Source organism: Choloepus didactylus, chromosome 23, assembly GCF_015220235.1.
Source record: "Choloepus didactylus isolate mChoDid1 chromosome 23, mChoDid1.pri, whole genome shotgun sequence".
In the NCBI taxonomy this organism is placed as follows: domain Eukaryota; kingdom Metazoa; phylum Chordata; class Mammalia; order Pilosa; family Megalonychidae; genus Choloepus; species Choloepus didactylus.
Window position 1 is genome coordinate 7,574,074 of NC_051329.1, and position 17,873 is coordinate 7,591,946.

The following is a 17,873-nucleotide window of genomic DNA, read 5'->3' on the forward strand; positions in this document are numbered from 1 at the left end:
CAAAGACCAAAGTTTCACTCAGAACTGCTTATCGTTGGGTTCGTTAACCAAACCAACCTGACGTTTTCAGACCCTAGACCTGAGATGAGCTTGTCGGCAGCAATCAGTCGTCTCTCCATGATTTCCGCTTCTTCCTGCAGCTTCTGCTTTTCCAATATGGCTGCCTCATATTTGGCGCCCAAAGCTTCCAGTTCTTTCTGGATTGCTGCTAACTCATTCTGGATCCTTTCTAGTTCCCGTTTAGTGAGGTAAAAATTCCTCTCCAGCCTGGCCACCTAAGTAAAGACAAGTCATGGCAGAGTGGGGCAAAGCCAAGGTGGAGCAGGGATCGAGTAGTCTCAGCCCTGTGTTTTCTAGTGATGTTTAAGCTCTCTGGAGCCACCGTAGCCACTCTCGAGCCACATGGCTTCTTCTCTTAGTTACCTCTTCAACCATTTGCTGCAAAAGTTCTACATCCCATTAGAAAAAGGTGTCCTGCACCAAAATTGGCAGATGGTTTAATGTTTATGGGTATTAAAGCCACCATAAGAGGACACTGTGGTTCAAAGTAAAAAACTCAGAATACATTGAACACAATACAGTTCTTACTATTGGTTCTAGCTTTTCTGGGTTATAGAACAATGTCAAATATACTTGAAAATACCTGAATGAACACTATAATTCTCTTTGTGTCTTGTTTCTTAACTGGGGCTGATTTTGTCCCTTGGGGGATATCTGGCAATGTCTGGAGACATTTCAGGTTATCACAGCTTGTTTAGGGAGGGGAGGGGGTGGGGTTTCCAGCATCTAGTGGGGGAGGCCAGGGATGCTGCTAAACACCCTACAATGCCCAGGACAGTCCCCCACCCCCCCACCCCCCAGGGAAGAATTATCCGGCTCAGAATATCCACAGTATTGAGGTTGAGAAACTCAGCTTTAACCCTAGAGAACAATTTTGAACATCTTTTATCCTACTCTTTTCTTGCCACATAAAATTTGACAATCTTTCAGACCTCAGTTCTGTCGGTTCACATTAGGTCTAAATGGGAGCTGCATTTGAGGGTTATCATTTCTTCGATGAAAAATGTTGATGAGATTTAAAATCAGAACATTGCCAGGATTTTTCCAGCAAAGCTATGGATGCATTACTTGTGACTCCAAATCTCTTGGCAGTGGTTTCTGGATCTATAGATGAGCAATACCTTCTCTCTTTTGGGCTTGATTTCTCTAAAAACATCACAGTAGCCCATTACAGCTTCAACAAATTTCAGCATTCCCAACCCTGCTTTGCTGACAGCTTCCATTTCTTCAACTTTGGTATTGAGAGTCTTTAAGAGGCCTAAAGGTCAAAGATGCAATGATTTCAATGAGTAGCGAACTTCATCTTGAGAAAATAAACAAAAAAGAAATTGCCTGTGGATTCCCTGAGAGCAGAATCCAGACACCTCTCCCACGGACATCAGCTTGGGCCTGAACCAGTTTTGAATATGTGAAGATGTAAGTGAGGGCACAGGTTACTGCTGCCCAGGACATCCACGACCAGCCACCTCTGTGGGACATCCAGGAGCCCCGGGGACCCAAGGTGTTAATGGGGGCCCCCAATTTGGCACCAATGTGGCTCAGAGCAGGCAGCTAACTGGGGTGAGTGGGTCCGTCCAGGTCGTCTGTCACCTCAATCCATATGCTCACCACAGGAGTAATAGAACCTAAACAGAAATCCACTCAATCGATATTCAGAGAGAGGAACTTCTTGGAATTTTGCAGTCTGGATTCGTATTAAACTTAGTTTTGTTTTTAAGGGGCTGAAAAATGAGCATTTGATAATAAAATTCTGAGCAAACCATCAAGATAAATGGTGAATCTGTAGTCTTTTATAGCCTTTTACAAAGACCAACAACATTCCTACTGGTGAGGATTCAGGCTCAGAGGAAATGCAGGCATTCTGTAACGAAAGATGGAGCGGCTGCCCACGGGGGATGCCGTCCCCTCCACTTGACCTTTCCCAGGGACCTACAGGAGGCTTTATACTGGCAAGAGGCACAAGGGGAGAAGTCCAGGCTAGACCAATCCTTGGCACCACCATGCCCATTGGAGAAGACAAGGCAGGGTTGGGTTCCAATAAGAAGGTCCTGTTTCCTGACAGTAAGAACTAAAGCTACTGCTGAATCAAACCTTCAATGGCCATCTACTGCTACTGCCCACCCACTTCCATCCTTCCTAATTCTGGTAACAGTACCACCATTTTTCTTCGGGGTTGCACCCCTCCCCATCGCAGTTCAAGGGCCTCAGTGGCCACAGAAATACCATTTGCCCAAATAAGGGGACCTGCAGGCAAAAAGCCCTCTCCTTCTCTCCATCCCTGTCCCAAAGACTGAGCTGCCAAATTGGAATCAACCTTGGCTATTCATACATTCATTTACACTCACCTCTTATATTTTTAACTTGACTCTGGGAAATTGAATCAAAATCCATCTCCATCAAAGACCTCAGGAAATTGGGGTCAGACATCATGCCTTTGGCAGTTTTCCAGTTGAGTTCTTTGTAACCTTTCATGATTAGGATGCATTCACAGACTGTTTGCACCTGTTTAGGAGGCTTAGCAAAGGACCTGATGAGAAATGAAAACACAGGAGTGGGGGGAGAGGGTGGATCAGACATGGGGTATGAACAGGATCTGGCCTCAATGAGAGCTCTGAAAAGGATCATTCAGCCAAAAGTCATTTCTTGGAGGTAATAATGCCTGAAAACAAAGAGAGACGAATCCTAATAGGTATTTGGGTTTCTCTGAGGGCAGGACTTGAGTCTCATCCATCAGGTTCTATACCAGGGTCCTGGAACATGACTGGGCTTCAGAATTATGGGGATGGGATTCAGGGAGGGTGTCATTAAAATGCAAACCCAGGCCGCCCCCAGAGTGTCTGAAGCAGTACATCAGAGTGGAGCTTGAGTACATGCATTTTTAATTATACCCTGGGGACATTCTTCAGACTTTAAATGGTAGTCATTATTACCATTATCACTATCATCATCATCATCATCATCATCATCATCATCATCATCATCATCATCATCATCATCATCATCATCATCCTATTTCCCCCCATTTATCAGATGAAGAAACAGGACTCAGAGTGCGTGGATGATCTGCCTGTGTTCTCACAGTGTGGGGGGGTCTCAGGTCCCCATGCCCTGGGCTCTTTCCAGGTCACACTGCCACTTAACTGTTGTCCTTGTCTCTGAGGCCACCAGACCCACACTCTGCTTCTCCAGCACTTGTTTGGCCCCCAGTCCCCTCCACCCACCAAAGAGGCCAGAAACCCAAAAGGAAAGGAGAGGCAGAGCAGCACCGATGCAGAGACCTGCAAAGAGCAGGCCTTCCATAAATCGTACCCCATGGGACCACGCAGGCTTCCCACTCCTTGGCAAAGTGTATAACAGTCACGCAAGCCATGCAGACACCAAAGCCACGGAGAGAGAGAGAAGTGGAAGGAAACCAACAGAAAAGATAAAGCAGAAAGGAATGAAGGAAAAGGAAGAGAGAAAAACAGGAGACACAGAGGCCTTGGAGGGCATGAGGCAGGAGCCTGGAGTTCTGAGCAATCCCTTAGAAAACCAGGATGACCCAGAGCAGGTGGAAAGAGGGGGAGACAGAGACAGATGAGAGGCAGGCAGGGAGCGACCAAGTCACTAGCGCAGCGGTCCGGAGGGCTTCTGAACTGGGCAAACTCCCTGGCACCAGGGACTCCACCCCCCAACCTCCCTGCAGGTAGAAGGAAGGGAGTGACCCAGGGTAAGAACAAGGCAGGGCAACAGGCCAAACCCTGATGACTAAAGTAATGACTCTGAGTCATCAGGGAAAGCTCCCTGCAAAGGAAAGCAAGCCAGAAACGCGGTCAAATGGTTTTAAATGGTTTCAGCTAGGGCCATCAAGTCCAGGCCCAGACCACCACTTGCTAGACAATTGGGGGACAGAATCAGTGAGATGCTTGCAGATACAAGACAGAAAGGACCCAGGTACAGGGTCTGGAGTCCTTGGACAGGTTCACTGCTCTCCAGGGTTCTCTGTTTCCCCATCTATCAAATCCTGTGACCCCATGAGAGTGAAGTTCTCTGCTGATGGCTTGCAGACCAGGCTCTGGAACCTCATCCACCCAGAAGGCATGCCCTTCCAGCGGTGGCGGATGACAAAGGTGTTCAAAACACTGCGACTGCAGGTTTGAGAGATGGGGGCATCTCTGTTTCATTTGATTCCTTTCTTCTATGACAAAACCAACTCCGAGATTAAACGAGAGTGCGAGAAAAGATGGCCCACTGCCATCTCTGGAGGAAAGTAATCACTACAGCCCCCACCACCAACCCCCATGACATGCCAGCCACGCTGACCTTCTCCACTCCTCCCTCCAGCCTTGGGGAGGGCGCCCCCTCCAGCCTCCTCCATCCTACCACTGGCAACTTCCGACTCTCCAGTCATGCCTCACCTTAAACATCGCTTCTTGGGGGGTCACCTTCCCCGATCACCCCTCCCAGACTTGGTCAGGGCCCCCACTAGCCACAGTCACAGCAGCCAGGACCTTTCATTCCTAACCCTCTCCTACGGGTGACATTTTCATAACCCTTGCTATAAGGATGGTGACAGGCACGTGAGATTCCTGCCGGCTCCATGCGGTCAAGACCCCACCCACCTGGCTCACTGCGGCTCAGCCCAGGCCAGCACAGAGCGGGCATGTGGTCGACACTTAGTGACTGCCCAGTGAATGGAAGGGAAAAAGGTAAAACCTTTTGGCTTTGGCTCAGGCAAGCCAATAACAAAAAAGGAGCCTTTCAGACTAAGGGGAAACATCCACCACTAATCTTCAAATACTCCTCACCCACCTGCTGTCCTGCTGTAACCAGTTTATGATTTACAAAGGGAACTGAGCAGTATAGAAGGGAAGTGCACTTTAAAGAATTAAAGGATTATGAAAATGTCAAGATGTTATGTAAATGCTGGCTTAATACACTTAACATCCAAATGACATAAAGAAAGCATGATCACAGTCATTTGGGAAAACTAAAATTGGGTCCAAACTCACACTGAACTCCAGGGAAAATCACAAATAGATCAAAGATTTTAGTGTAAAAAATTAAACCATGAAAGTAATAGTAGAAAGCATGGGGAGAAAATTATTTTAATACCTTGCAATGGTAAAGCCTTTTAACTACGACACCATATCCAGAAGCACAAAACAAAATATTTGATAAATTCTGCCACACACACACAAAAAAAACTTATGGCAAAAGCAAACACACACATAGAAAGCCCATGAAGTCAAATGGCAAATGACTAAAGTTGGGGAAAATATTTGCAACTCACATCCTGAACAAAAAAAGCTAATCTCCCTATTACATAAAAAGTTCCTGAAGAATCTCCATGGAGGAGATTGGACGACAGTTAGGAACAGTATCAACACACACCCTCAGACCCGGCAGTTCCTCTTCCTTCCACAGGGGCACAGAGAAGTACAGTCAGCCTTTCTCCTTCCATGCTGTTTGTAATGGCGAGAGACTGGAGACCAGCTAAGGGTTCATCAATAGGGGGCTGATTAAATAAATGGTGGCCCCGCCATACAATGAAATATGATGTGGCTGCTTAAAAATATTGGGGAAGCTTTTCATACATTGATTTGCAAAATATCTCAAAAACATATTAAGTGAAAAAACTGGGAGCAGAAAAATATGTTTTGTGTGTTGCCATTTATACACCAGAGCAAGGAGAAAAAAGAATTTGCAGGTGTCCCTTACTCTGCAAACCCTCAGAATCCAAACTCAGGTTCTGAAGAGATGTGGTATGTCTGAGTTGCCTTGAATGTGCAGAAAAAAGTCTCTGAGAATTGAATGGCAATGGTTTCCTGCTGCACTGGGGCGATGGGCACTGATCAGCGGGGAGACAGGGAGGAAGGGGTTCTTCCTGGCATGGCTTTGAGGTGTTGGAACCATGATAATAAGCTGACACCTACATGGCCCTGACTGTGTGCCCAGCCAGCTCCAACAGCCCTTCACAAGTCGGCTCTTTTAATCCTCACAAAGACAGTAGATGAGCCCTGTGGTTTGCAGGAGAGGGAGTCACTTGACAGATTTATTTGCAGAATGTCTGGAGCCACAAGAAGGAACCACTCTCCCCTTCTCTATGAACCTGCTTGGCAAGGAATGGGTTATGGCATCACCGATCAACCTCGCTGGTCACGCATCACTGCCCAGCCACTTGCAGAAGGAAGTTCTCCTCTGTGTCAAGAGCTCTGCCCGAATTCAGGGCAGACACTGCCTCATGTTTTCCATAAAGCAGATTAATTTACGAAACTCCATTTCTCTCACAAAGGCCCTTTCTGGAGCCGGGTATTCTTATGTGAGTCAACCAGAGTTCAAGATCAGCCGGGGGCAAGCCCCCTCCCCTCCCTGAGCCTCGCTTTCCTCATCTGTAAATGAGAATAACAGCCCCGCACCCCACACCCCACACACAAGGGCTTGGGGGAAGGAGGGCAGGAGTGTGGAAACTGGTAGGCGCAGGGCCTGGCCCAAGGTACGAGCACCACAAATACCTAATCGCAGTGATTACAGTAATTATCTCCAGCACTAGAGTGGGTGGCCAAGCCATCGCTGGAGATTACCATCGGTTACCTAATCTCCGTCACGTCAGACTTGTCCAGTTTCTGCAGCTCGAGCTTGGCAGCCTCCAGGATGGGCATGACCTCGGCAAGTGCAGTCTCCGCCTCCGCCTTCTCCACTGCAATGATCTTGTTTTGCTCTTCGATCTCCATGGCTTTTTCCTCAGCGAGCTTCTTCTTCTCCTCCGCTGCCAGTGGAGGGGAAGGTTAGTAAAGCTGCTTGGAATGAGGAAGACCCACTTACCGGTATCGGGCCGGAGGCGCACATGGTCCTCAAAGGCTGGTTTAGGTTGAACTGTGTCTCCAAAACCATGTGTTCAAATCCTAAGTGCATAAACGTGTGGAAACAGGATCTCTGATGATATGATTAGTTAAGATGAGGCCAACATGGATGAGGATGGGCCCAAACTAAATATGACTCACATCCTTAGAAGGGGAGACAGACAGACACTCGGGAAAAGGCCACATGAAGATGGATGCAGACACTGGAGTGAGCCTCTGAGGACCGCCAAGGATGGCTGGCAGCCTGCAGGAGCCAGGACCCTCCCCTGCAGGTTTCAGAGGGAGCAGGGCCCTGCCCACACCTCGACTCTAGACTTCTGGCCTCCAGAACCAGGAGAGGATGAATTTCTCTCCCTCTGCCTCCACCCCACCATTTTCTGGCTCCTCAAGAGCCAAACCCCTCCCCAGTGGCCTGCCCCCACCATCACTCTTGATCTCATTGCTCCATTTATTTCCTCTGTGACACTAATCACAATCTGAAATTTCATTTAACTATCAACTTGCTGATTGTCTGTTTCCCCTCACTCAGGTGTAAGCATCTCCGGTGGGGCTATGTCTCCAATGCCTGAAACAGCGCTCGGCGTCTAGTAGGTGTTCGATTAACATGGCTGTGTGCACTAGTGTTTCCCCATGCTGGGTGATGCGTTCTCTCAGCATTCATTTCAAGGTCAACAAGCAAATGTTTATTGAGTGCCTACCTGGTCAGAGCTGTGTGTGGGTCCTGGGGCACCATGAAGTGGTAGAGCAGAGAGAGGACAAATGCATCAGAGGAGGGCAGCAAAATCACAAGTGTGATGCCATTGGAATGGAAAAGCAGTGCTGTCAGAGAGCAGAGAGGGGCTGGGGCTGGAGAGGACAGAACCCTGAGAAGGCAGACTCGCAGCAGGGATATAAAGGAAGGAAGGTTGGAATTAATCTATGTAAGTACAGAATGGGGTGCAACCTGCAGGGAGGGGGCCAGCAAAGCCCTCACATAGCTTTGAGGAGCAAAATGGTGGCTTCTTTCAGCTCCACGGGAGAGAAGGCCAGAGGCAGGGAGGGAGGATTGCTGAGGAGTCACCTTCGTTTAACTTGCCAAGGGCACTCCCTGCAGATACCACGTGGAGACTTAATAAGTTGGGCAGACAGCAATGTGCAGGACAGACGGGGGGCAGACGGAACAGTGCACAGCTAGGGACTAGGCCTGCTCAGCATCCTTCATCTCTGCAGCCTCCTGATTTTCCCTGGAGAACTCTCCTGTATTCCTCTTGGCAGAGAGGTCTGGCTCGGCCCTGCCCCAACCTCTGTCTGGCTTGTCAATGTATTCCAATCCTAGGGTCACTGGGATTGGTTCAAGGATGGACAAGTGACCCAAATCTATCCAATCCTAGCCAACTCTGAGAGCTTATGGGAATGACTGGGAAGGAGATCCCTTTCTCCCCTAGGAGTGCTGAACTTGCAGGATGCAAATATAGTGCTGGTGGGTGCCACACTCTCAACATGGCAGAGCCTGCTGCCTGAGATGGAAACCCAAACAGAAGAAAGCAGAGCCAAGAAATGGGAAAAAACAGATTCCCTATAACACACTAGAGCCCTGGATCCAGCTGTGCCTACAGCCAGCACACCTCTGGAATCAGTGCATTCCCTTTTTGGCTTCAGCCAGCTTGAGCTCAGTTTCTGATATTTGTAACCAAAATAATCCTGATCAGGATGGGCAGCCTGGAGGCAAAGTCACCAGATGAAGCTACCTGCAAAGTTCTAAGTGGAGAGCAAAATGACTTGGAACAAGGGTGATGGTAGTGGGAGGCAAAAACAGAAACAGGTAGAAAAGGCGTGAAACATGGGGGTGCAAGCAGTTCACCCTCAGTATAAACCACTAGCATGGGCATCGGGGGTCCTCTTGGTGGGGAGTTTCTTTAGGGCAGGGGCTGAGTCTCATTCATTTCTGGCCCCCATTGCCCCTCGTAGTACCTGGCACGAAGCTGGTATGCAGGAAGTATCTATTGACCGGACAGATGAATACACGAAACAGCTTCCTTCCAGACACTCTCAGTCTAGTTTTACACCTAGGACATGCAAAATCAGCAAGGATCTGAACATTCATACAAATCTGTGTATGAAGTGAGAACTCTGAGAAAACAGAGATTTTATAAGAAGGATCAAAGTAGAGCTATGCAGGTAAGAGGCATTCAGAGTTTTGGAAGAAGAAACATGGAGAGACAGAGAGAAGAGGAGAGGATATTCTTTGAGCAAAGCAAAAGGGACAAAAAGATAAATTAGTGCAAGAGTCGTGTGGGCATGAAGAAATGATGTCGGGGGGAAGCGTCATGAAAAGTGAGGGGGGTGAGATGACACAGAAGGAGTGACAGGGACCTTCCAAGGCCAGGGTGAGTATTCAGCCTTAAAACAGGCAGAAAGGAATTGCAACAGATTACTGGGTTGGGATCTCTATCAGTTAAGTTTCTTTGGTTGCAAGCAACAGAAACCAACAATGGTCAAGCTAAGCATAAAATGAATTTATTGCAAGGAGATAAGGTAGTTCATAGAAACTAAAGACATCAAAGGACAGAAATCAGGGCAACTCCAGGGATCTGAACTTAGGAACCTACTGCACAGTCTCTTCACAGCACTAGCATGAGATAAATGATCTCTGATTGTCTTCAATCTTTATGTTGACTGATTCAAAATGTGAAGTACAAGAAAACGTATAATTAGTCCAGCCAGAGTTGAAATAAGCCTGTCCCAAGAGCTTGGACTGGTGGTGGGGTGGGGGCAGATTTTCAAAGCCAAGTTGGGGTGCTGTCACCATAGCAATGCAAAATGGATCCTTTGCATGGGAACTGACACAATGAAAAGAGAAGTGAGTGAAGATCATGCTTAGAAGCAAAACAAGCATGGTACTGAACAAGAAGAAGCAGAGACAGAGACTGCGTAGCTGTTGCAACCACCCAAGAATGAGCTGGCGAGGGGGCATGACTTTGAGAGATGATGGAAAGCAAGAACCTGAAGACCTAGAGAGGAGGGCTATTAGAGGTCATGGACAAAGCTGGAGTTTGAAGAGGTGTCCTGTGTGAGGTATCCTATGAGAAGATAAATTCCTCAAGGGCACAAGACAGTTAAGAGAAGCGCAGCTGATAAGCCAAGAAGATCAAATGCAGGGGCCCAGAGAGCTTCCTGAGAGAGAACTTCCAGAGAGCTTCAAGAAGAACCAAGAAATCCCCAAATAAATGATGCCAAGGCTGAGGTAATTTCCACCCTGATGACTTAGCTCGGTAACTCACTGAGGGTACGAAGACTGGCTTTTCCACACCTCACCAAATCCTCAAGCAACCAACTCAGTATCCTGCACTGGCAGGATCCCAATACTTATCAGAGGAGATAAGACTGGCTTGACACTAACACAGAAAAATAGCAACTGAAGGGTCAAAAAGATGCTACACCCAGTGCCTACAGGGTTTCTCAGGGATTCCCCTGGTGGAGCTCTATCCTGTTCAGAGGGACAGTCCCCAGGAGCTGGTCCCATGCTCACCTATGGCCGTATTGGTGGCGATCTCCTCTAACAAGGCCTCGCAGGCGGCCGACTTCTCCGCCAGCACGATCTTCTGCTCAGCCAGCTTCTGGTTCAACTCGTCCAGCTGAATGGTGGCCTCCTTTAGCTTGTCCAGCCCTCCTTCTAAGCGCTTGCACTGAGCTGTGGAAACAGCACCCACCAATCACTGTCCTGAAAACACAGGGGCAAGCAGCCCAGGCGCTTCACTGGGATTTGTCCAATTTGGGCTCGACAAGAAAAAGAAAATCATTTTTAAGAGATGTCATGTATATTTCAGTGCCTCCAAGACTGGAACAATATCAACCCAAATGAGTATTTTTTCTGAAAACAGTATTTTACTTAGCCAACAGCCACTGCCACATCACTTTTTTAAAAGCATCTGCCAACATAGCATATTGCTGCCACCAAACAATAGCTCTAATGCAATGAGAGTGCACGGTTCAACACTGAAAATAAGAATAACAGCATGCCAGGGTTCTACCCACACAGAAGAATCACTGCACGTGCAAAATCCAAAATGTATTTTGCTTTGCCTGAATCCTGACAATGCCTGATCTTGCTAAGGTACATCTGCTTAAAAAAAAAAAAAGATCAGTGCTTGAATCCTTACTTGTAAGTAACAGAGATTTCTGTTAACCATTCTATCCCCAAACCTTACCTATATTATACTGAGTTTTCTCATCCAGTAATTTTGAATATGTGTTAATAAAATCCAGGTAATTCTTGGGAGTGACGTAGTTGCTGCGCCTCAATTTCTGTAGAAATTGTTTGCTGTATTCACCCACAGATTCGTGGACCATAACAACATGTTCTACCAGATCTTCTATATTTTCCATTGGGATCACCAGATTATTCCCTGAAGAGAAGGAATGGAAAAGTAGCTACTCAAAGAAAGGAAAAGAGCAGTTGTCACTTGTCCCTGGCTTTTCTGGACCTTGGCACTGCCCCAGACTGTTAGATATTCTGGCAATTTCTCTGATAACACAGAAAACCAATTCTCTTCCCTTACAGTGCTGAGAGGAACTTGGGATTTCAGGAGAGATGGCTACATCTATTCAGGCATTCTTACTCGCCCGCTGAGCAGCTTCCCACCTGGGGGCTGGGTGAGTTTATCTAACCATTGACTGCTGTCTTCCCAGCACACAGCACAGTATCGGCCACACGGGGGCCTTCACAGAATCTGCTGAAAGGACTAATGATCGCTGCCAATGCTAAAATCACATTGTTCCGATTATCTGACAGCTTGTGAACTGTGTCCACCTCAAAGAAGAATCTGCTTTTATATGAAAATGAAGGAAGGAAAGACTGCAGATTCTATTCTTTATTGGGTTATATCAGGGAGTGGCAAACCACAGTACACGGGCCAGTTTTACAGCATGCATCAAAAACTATGCCTTGCTAAAATCCATACTTTGGGGCATAGCCATCCCAATCCCAAGCAATATATTCTAAGGAAAAAAGTCTAAGCAAATTCTATGCAGTGTTATTTATAATAAAAGCATTGAATACTGAAGGCAAATCCAAGTGCTACCACATAGAAATGGCTAGTTAACTAGGAAAACTAGGATACATCTACATCAGGTGGCAAACTACAGCCCACAGGCTAAATCTGGCCCACCACCTGCTTTTATAAATAAAGTTTTATTGGCACACAGCCACACCCATTCATTATTATCATGACTGCTTTCATGGTACAATGGCAGAGTTGAGTAGTTGCAACAGCCCACAAAGCTGAAAATATTTACCACCTGGTCCTTTATAGAAAGTTTGCCAACCCCTGAGTTATATCATCAGAGAACAGTCATTCTCTCAAATCTCCTCCTCCCAAAGCTGCATTATGAAGAAAGTTAGGACCTCTGCCTGCACAGAGGGACTATTACAGTTTCCCAGCTGCTAAAACTAATACCATACAATGTGTTTGCTTAACAACAGGTGTGGATTGGCTCACGATTTCAGAGGCTAGAAGGCTTACTCCCTCCCAGGAAGGGTATCTTCTCATTGGCTGAAATCTTTGGGGTTTCTTGGCAATGCACAGAATGGTGCCTTCTTCTTTCTCTTCCAGGTTTGGTTGACTTCCAGCTTCTGACTGTTCCCTGTGGCTTCTCTTTTCATATCCAATTTCCTTTGCTTATAAGGACTTCAGCCATATTGGATTAATGCCCACCACTCATTCAATTTGGACACTGTTCCGGTTTCTAATGCTGCCTTTCCGCGAAACACCAGAAATGGATCGGCTCTTATAAAGGAGGTTTATTTGGTTACAAAGTTACAGTCTGAAGGCCATAAAGTGTCCAAAGTAAGTCATCAACACTTGCGTACTTTCACTGGAGGGTGGCCAATGGCATCCAGAAAACCTGTTAGCTGGGAAGGCATATGGCTGGCGACTGCTCCAGGATTCTTGTTTCAAAATGGCTTTCTCCCAGGACATTCCTCTCTAGGCTCCTCAAAAATGTCACTCTTAGTTGCTCTTGGGGTGTTTGTCCTCTCTTAGCTTCTCCGGAGCAAAAGTCTGCTTTCAGAGGCCGTCTCTAAAATGTTGCTCTATAAGCTGCAGCTCCTCTCTCAGCTCCTGTACATTCTTCAAAGTGTCCCTCTTGGCTGTAGCAAGCTCACTCCTTCTGTCTGAGCTTTTGTAGGGCTCCAGTGAACTAATCAAGGCCCATGCTGAATGGGTGGGGCCATACCTCCATGGAAATTATCTAATCAGAGTTATCACCTACAGTTGGGTGGGTCACATCTCCATGGAAACACTCAAAGAATTACAATCTAATCAACACTAATACATCTGCCCACACAAGATCCCATCAAAGATAGTGGCATTTTGGGGGACATAATACCTTCAAACTGGCACAGGCACCTTAACTAATAACATCTTCAAAGGTCCCATTTACAAATGAGTTCACACCCATAGGACCAGGGGTTGGGACGTGAACATGTTTTTGTGGGTGACACGATTCAGTCCTCAACAGGGGCTAATTGTTTATTTATTGAATAAATATTTGTGAGGTTGAAACTATTTATGAGGTCACCCAGGGTCATTTGTCACAAATCTGCTCAAGTTAAGAACCAGAGAAAAATTTTTTCCCTGAAGATAAAATACTTTGCTTTCTTAAAACAGAGATTAAAGTTATAACCAAGGCCTTAGGTATTTGAAACTTCAGAGAGAAATTCAGAATTGGCTGATAATCAGTCTACCTGAAGGTTCTTGGGGCATCCTTTGTATCAGGGGTGTGCTGGTTTGAATGTATTATGTCCCCCAAAACACCATTATCTTTGATGCAGTCTTATGTGGGCAGGAAATGTATTGGTGTTGACTGGGTTGGAGACTTGTGATTGGATGTTTCCATGGAGATGTGATCACCCAACTGTGGGCAAGGTCTTTCACTGGATAATTTCCACAGAGGTGTGGCCCCGCCCAATCAGCATGAACCTTGATTAGTTCACTGGAGCACTATATAAGCTCAGACAGGAGTGAGCTTGCTATAGCCAAGAGGGACACTTTGAAGAAAGCACAGGAGCTGAGAGAGGAGCTTCAGCTTACAGAGACATTTTGCAGACAGCCTTTGAAAGCAGACTTTTGCTCCGGAGAAGCTAAGAGAGGACAAACACCCCAAGGGCAACTAAGAGTGACATTTTTGAGGAGCTGAAGCCTAGGGAGGAACATCCTGGGAGAAAGCCATTTTGAAACCAGAACTACGGAGCAGATGCCTTTCCAGCTAACAGAGATTTTCCAGACACCATTGGCCATCCTCCAGTGAAGGTACCTGATTGTTGATGTGTTACCTTGGACACTTTATGGCCTTAAGACTGTAACTGTGTAACCAAATAAATCCCTTTTATAAAAGCCAATCCATTTCTGGTGTTTTGCATTCTGGCAGCATTAGCAAACTAGAACAAGGGGTTGGCAAATTTTCTCTCTAAAGAGCCAGACATAAACACTGAGGCCTTATGGTTCATACAGTCTCCATCCATTTACTCAACTCTGCTGCTGCAGCACAAAGGCAACCACAGACAATATGGAAACCAATGAACGAGTGAGGCTGCGTTCCAATCTTATTTACCAAAGCAGGCAGCAGGTCAGATTGACCCACAGGCAAGCCAATCCCTGCTGTAGATGATATTTGATCAATTTTTATCCTAAATTGTCCTTGGAAGTCCCCTCAGGTCCCTTTGGACTAAAACACAGTATCAACCAGAAATAAACTGACAAAATAAAAAAGCATTCACTAACATGGCAGCTCCAAAAGAATCCACTGGACCAAAATTCGATGTCAGAAAAGTGATAACAAACTGCTTTGGTATACAAACAATGTAGTCCCAGGAACAGCGGTGACTTACCTAAAAATGATTTTGCTACTGCGTGCAGGGCTTGGGGAGGCCAGGGCATGAACCAGTCAATACCAGTGTTATTTACCAGACCTTGAAAAGAAACAGAGAAGTTAAAAAGATGATCACTCTGCAACCCTGGCCACTCAAGAACACTGACACTGTCTTCAGTACCCAACAAATTGGTGAATGAGCGGGACAGGTCAGAGTCTAACTCATCAAGTCTAAGGTTTCTCAACCTCAGCACTACTGACATTTGGAGATCGGATAACTCTCTCTTGCGGGGGGGCTGTCCTGGGTATTGGAGGATGTTTCACAGCATCCCTGGCCCTCTACCTGTTAGATGCCACTAGCAAACCCCCATTCCAGTTGTGACAACTTAAAATGGCTCTAGGCATTGACAAATATCCACTTGGAGGCAAAAGTGCCCCTGGTTGAGAACCCCTGTTCTAAAGACAGATACTGCAATTTCCACAAGGTTAACAGAACTTACCCACATGGAAGAGGCCAGAGAGCTTCCCTGACTGAACCCACCATTGGCCTTTTGTCAAAAGGATATCACTCCATATAGGAACACAAAAGTCCATCAGCCTCATGAGGGACAGAGTGAAGCTCATCCTGCACCACAGGGGGAAGCAGGTTTGGGGCCCAAATTTCAACCTAATTACCAGGTTGTGCTTTAATTGCTGGGGAACCTCACTCCCTATTGCATATGCTCTACTAGAGGAGAAAATGGATTTGGGTACCTGGAAAATTTCTGCACCGAGTCCTCAGGGTGTCCCCTGGTGACATGCCAAGGACAATGTGCAGGTTACTTGCACTTTTGTTCACAAAGTACTGCCACACTGACTCCTTGGCCAGTCCGATCCCTTGCGTCACAGCTTCTGATCCAATCTGACTTAGGATAGACTCCTTTTCCTCTTCTTGGAAAAGTGCTGGTACAATTCCTAGAAAATGAAGATATACGACTTTTTTAAAAAGTCTTCAGGTTATCATCTCTCTAGGACCTGGCTTAAATGACCGAAGCACAGTGTCATGGAAAGAGCACTTGACGCTGAGTCCAAAGAGCAGGGCTTGGGTCCTATTCAGACCTAAGGCTTACTTGCTGCATGAAAATGTGCCTCAATCTCCTCATCTGTGAAAGGGGAATAATAAAGGCCTCCTGCTAACTTAAAGGATTAGTGTGAGCATCTATTTGTATATGTAAAAGTCTGCCTTACCTATACTCCAAAGCAGGGGTTCGCAAGTAGGTAAAATTTTGTCCCCCAGGAGACACTTGGCAATGTCGGAGACATTTTGGTTGTCAGAACTTCATGGGGGGAGTTGCTACCAGCAACTAGTGGGTAGAGGCCAGGGATTCTTCTCAGTATCCTACAGTGCACAGGACAGCCCCCCACAGCAAAGAATTATCCAGCCCCAAATGTCAATAGAGCCAAGGTTGAGAAAACTGCTGCAAAGTGTGAGGGGTTTGGAGAATAAGTCTCCTTGATCATTTGGGGTACTATTCAATGTGGCCTGCTTGAACCTGCTCAGTCTGCACAGCCCATATACCCCAAGCCCTGCGATGGTGTTTACAGAAACAGAGAAGAACGGGACTTCTGGCACGTGTATGAAAAGTCTAATGGCAATCCAAGGAAGCATGTGCTAAATGCCATGTAAGTAGCCTGGGTCATAGGTGCCTCAGGAATTTAGGAAAGAGGAATTTAGGAGACAGGTGACTGCTGAGGGTTGGGGAGGCTTCTTGGAGGAGGGAGGACCTGGAGGCACTGGAGCTAAACTTTGCAGGAAGGGTGGAACAGGGCACTGGACTGGAAAGGTGAGTGGAGTTCTGTTGTTCGTGCTCCCCATCGTTCATCCATTCCTCCTTTTCTTGTCAGAGATTCGTCTTCTTCTTTGGAGATTCACTTCTCATTCATTCTAAGTCCTTATGGTTTGGGTGGGGATGACACAACACTGGTCTGTCCAATCAGAAGTATACCACCCTGATCACAGTGATTGGTTCAGGGATGGGCAAGTGATCTGAGCCAGCCAATGAGAGCCTTGCCTGGGACTTTGGCTACAACTCCTCATTCAGCCAGGCTGCTAAGCAGGGAGGAGGCAAGTCTGGAGCCTCTGGTAGCCATTTGCTCATTATTTTGGGAGAAGCCCAAGAATGCAAATAATTGATAGCATAACATTGTGAATGTAATTAACACCATAGAATTTTATATTTGAATGTGCTTAAAGGGGGAAATTTTACGTTATATATATGTTACTAGAATAAAAAATTTAAAAAAAACCCACAGAACCATACAACACAAAGAACCCTGATGGAAACTATGGACTACAGTTAATAGTTCAATCATAATATATTCAAAGGCACGACACTAATACAAAGTGTTAATAATGGGGGAGGGGTATATGGGAACTCTGTATTTTCTGCATGGTTATTCTGTAAACCTAAAACTTCTCAAATAAAAAAATTGAAAAAATAAAACTGCAAATAAAAGAGGAAAAAAAAGTAAAGCCAAGAATTAGAAAGAGACCAATTAATAATATCATTTGAGCACCTGGATCCAACCATGCCCCTAGACTTTTCAGTTTTGTGAATCAATAATTTCTCTTCTTCACTTAAGCCAGTTTGAGTTTCTGTCACTTGCAGCCATGGAGGCTGATAGAGGGAGGAGGAGAACATGCCAGGCAGAAAGAAGGGCCTGGAAAAGTGCAGAGGCAGGATGCAAAGGGTGTGCCTGGAAGACAAGGAGAAGGGAAGGGAGCTCAGGCTGAGAAATAGGAGCAGTCTACAGAGAGCAAGGGAATAAATGAGATGCACAGAGTGATATTTTAGGATGCAAAAGAAGAAGATAACTGTGAAAGGTCAGGATCAGACATGATAAGGGTCTGGCCTAGAAAGGTGGTAAAGAAGGGACAAGCTCCCAAGACAAAGAGGAAAGAACTAGTAAGTGTGGGAGAGGTTAGTAGTCACCATAACTCCTAGGTTTATGCCTAACTATGAGAATTGTGGAACAATTAAATAAATTGAGAAGTGCAGGGCAGAGCCCCACCAGGACAAGCAAGCCACCAGATGTTGGCTAGGAGGACTTTTTTTTAACTATATCTAATACCATTTCAAATTA

The 17,873-nt window shown here is 46.2% G+C and overlaps 1 protein-coding gene across 8 annotated transcripts in view; it reads right to left on the minus strand.

Moving 5' to 3' along the window:
• Nucleotides 1–17,873, minus strand: part of DNAH10 (dynein axonemal heavy chain 10) — a 183,860-nt gene that overhangs the window by 24,071 nt on the left and 141,916 nt on the right. For all 8 annotated transcript variants that reach the window (XR_005213945.1, XM_037816529.1, XM_037816528.1 and 5 more), the window contains 8 exons: nucleotides 15,504–15,704; nucleotides 14,770–14,850; nucleotides 11,090–11,287; nucleotides 10,411–10,572; nucleotides 6,634–6,808; nucleotides 2,406–2,587; nucleotides 1,182–1,318; nucleotides 58–275 (listed from right to left, as the gene is read on the minus strand). Coding sequence is in view for 7 of the 8 variants with exons in the window: in XM_037816529.1 (XP_037672457.1) it covers nucleotides 58–275; nucleotides 1,182–1,318; nucleotides 2,406–2,587; nucleotides 6,634–6,808; nucleotides 10,411–10,572; nucleotides 11,090–11,287; nucleotides 14,770–14,850; nucleotides 15,504–15,704 (1,354 nt within the window). In the remaining variant the exon portion in view is untranslated. The remainder of the gene's footprint in view (nucleotides 1–57; nucleotides 276–1,181; nucleotides 1,319–2,405; nucleotides 2,588–6,633; nucleotides 6,809–10,410; nucleotides 10,573–11,089; nucleotides 11,288–14,769; nucleotides 14,851–15,503; nucleotides 15,705–17,873) is intronic.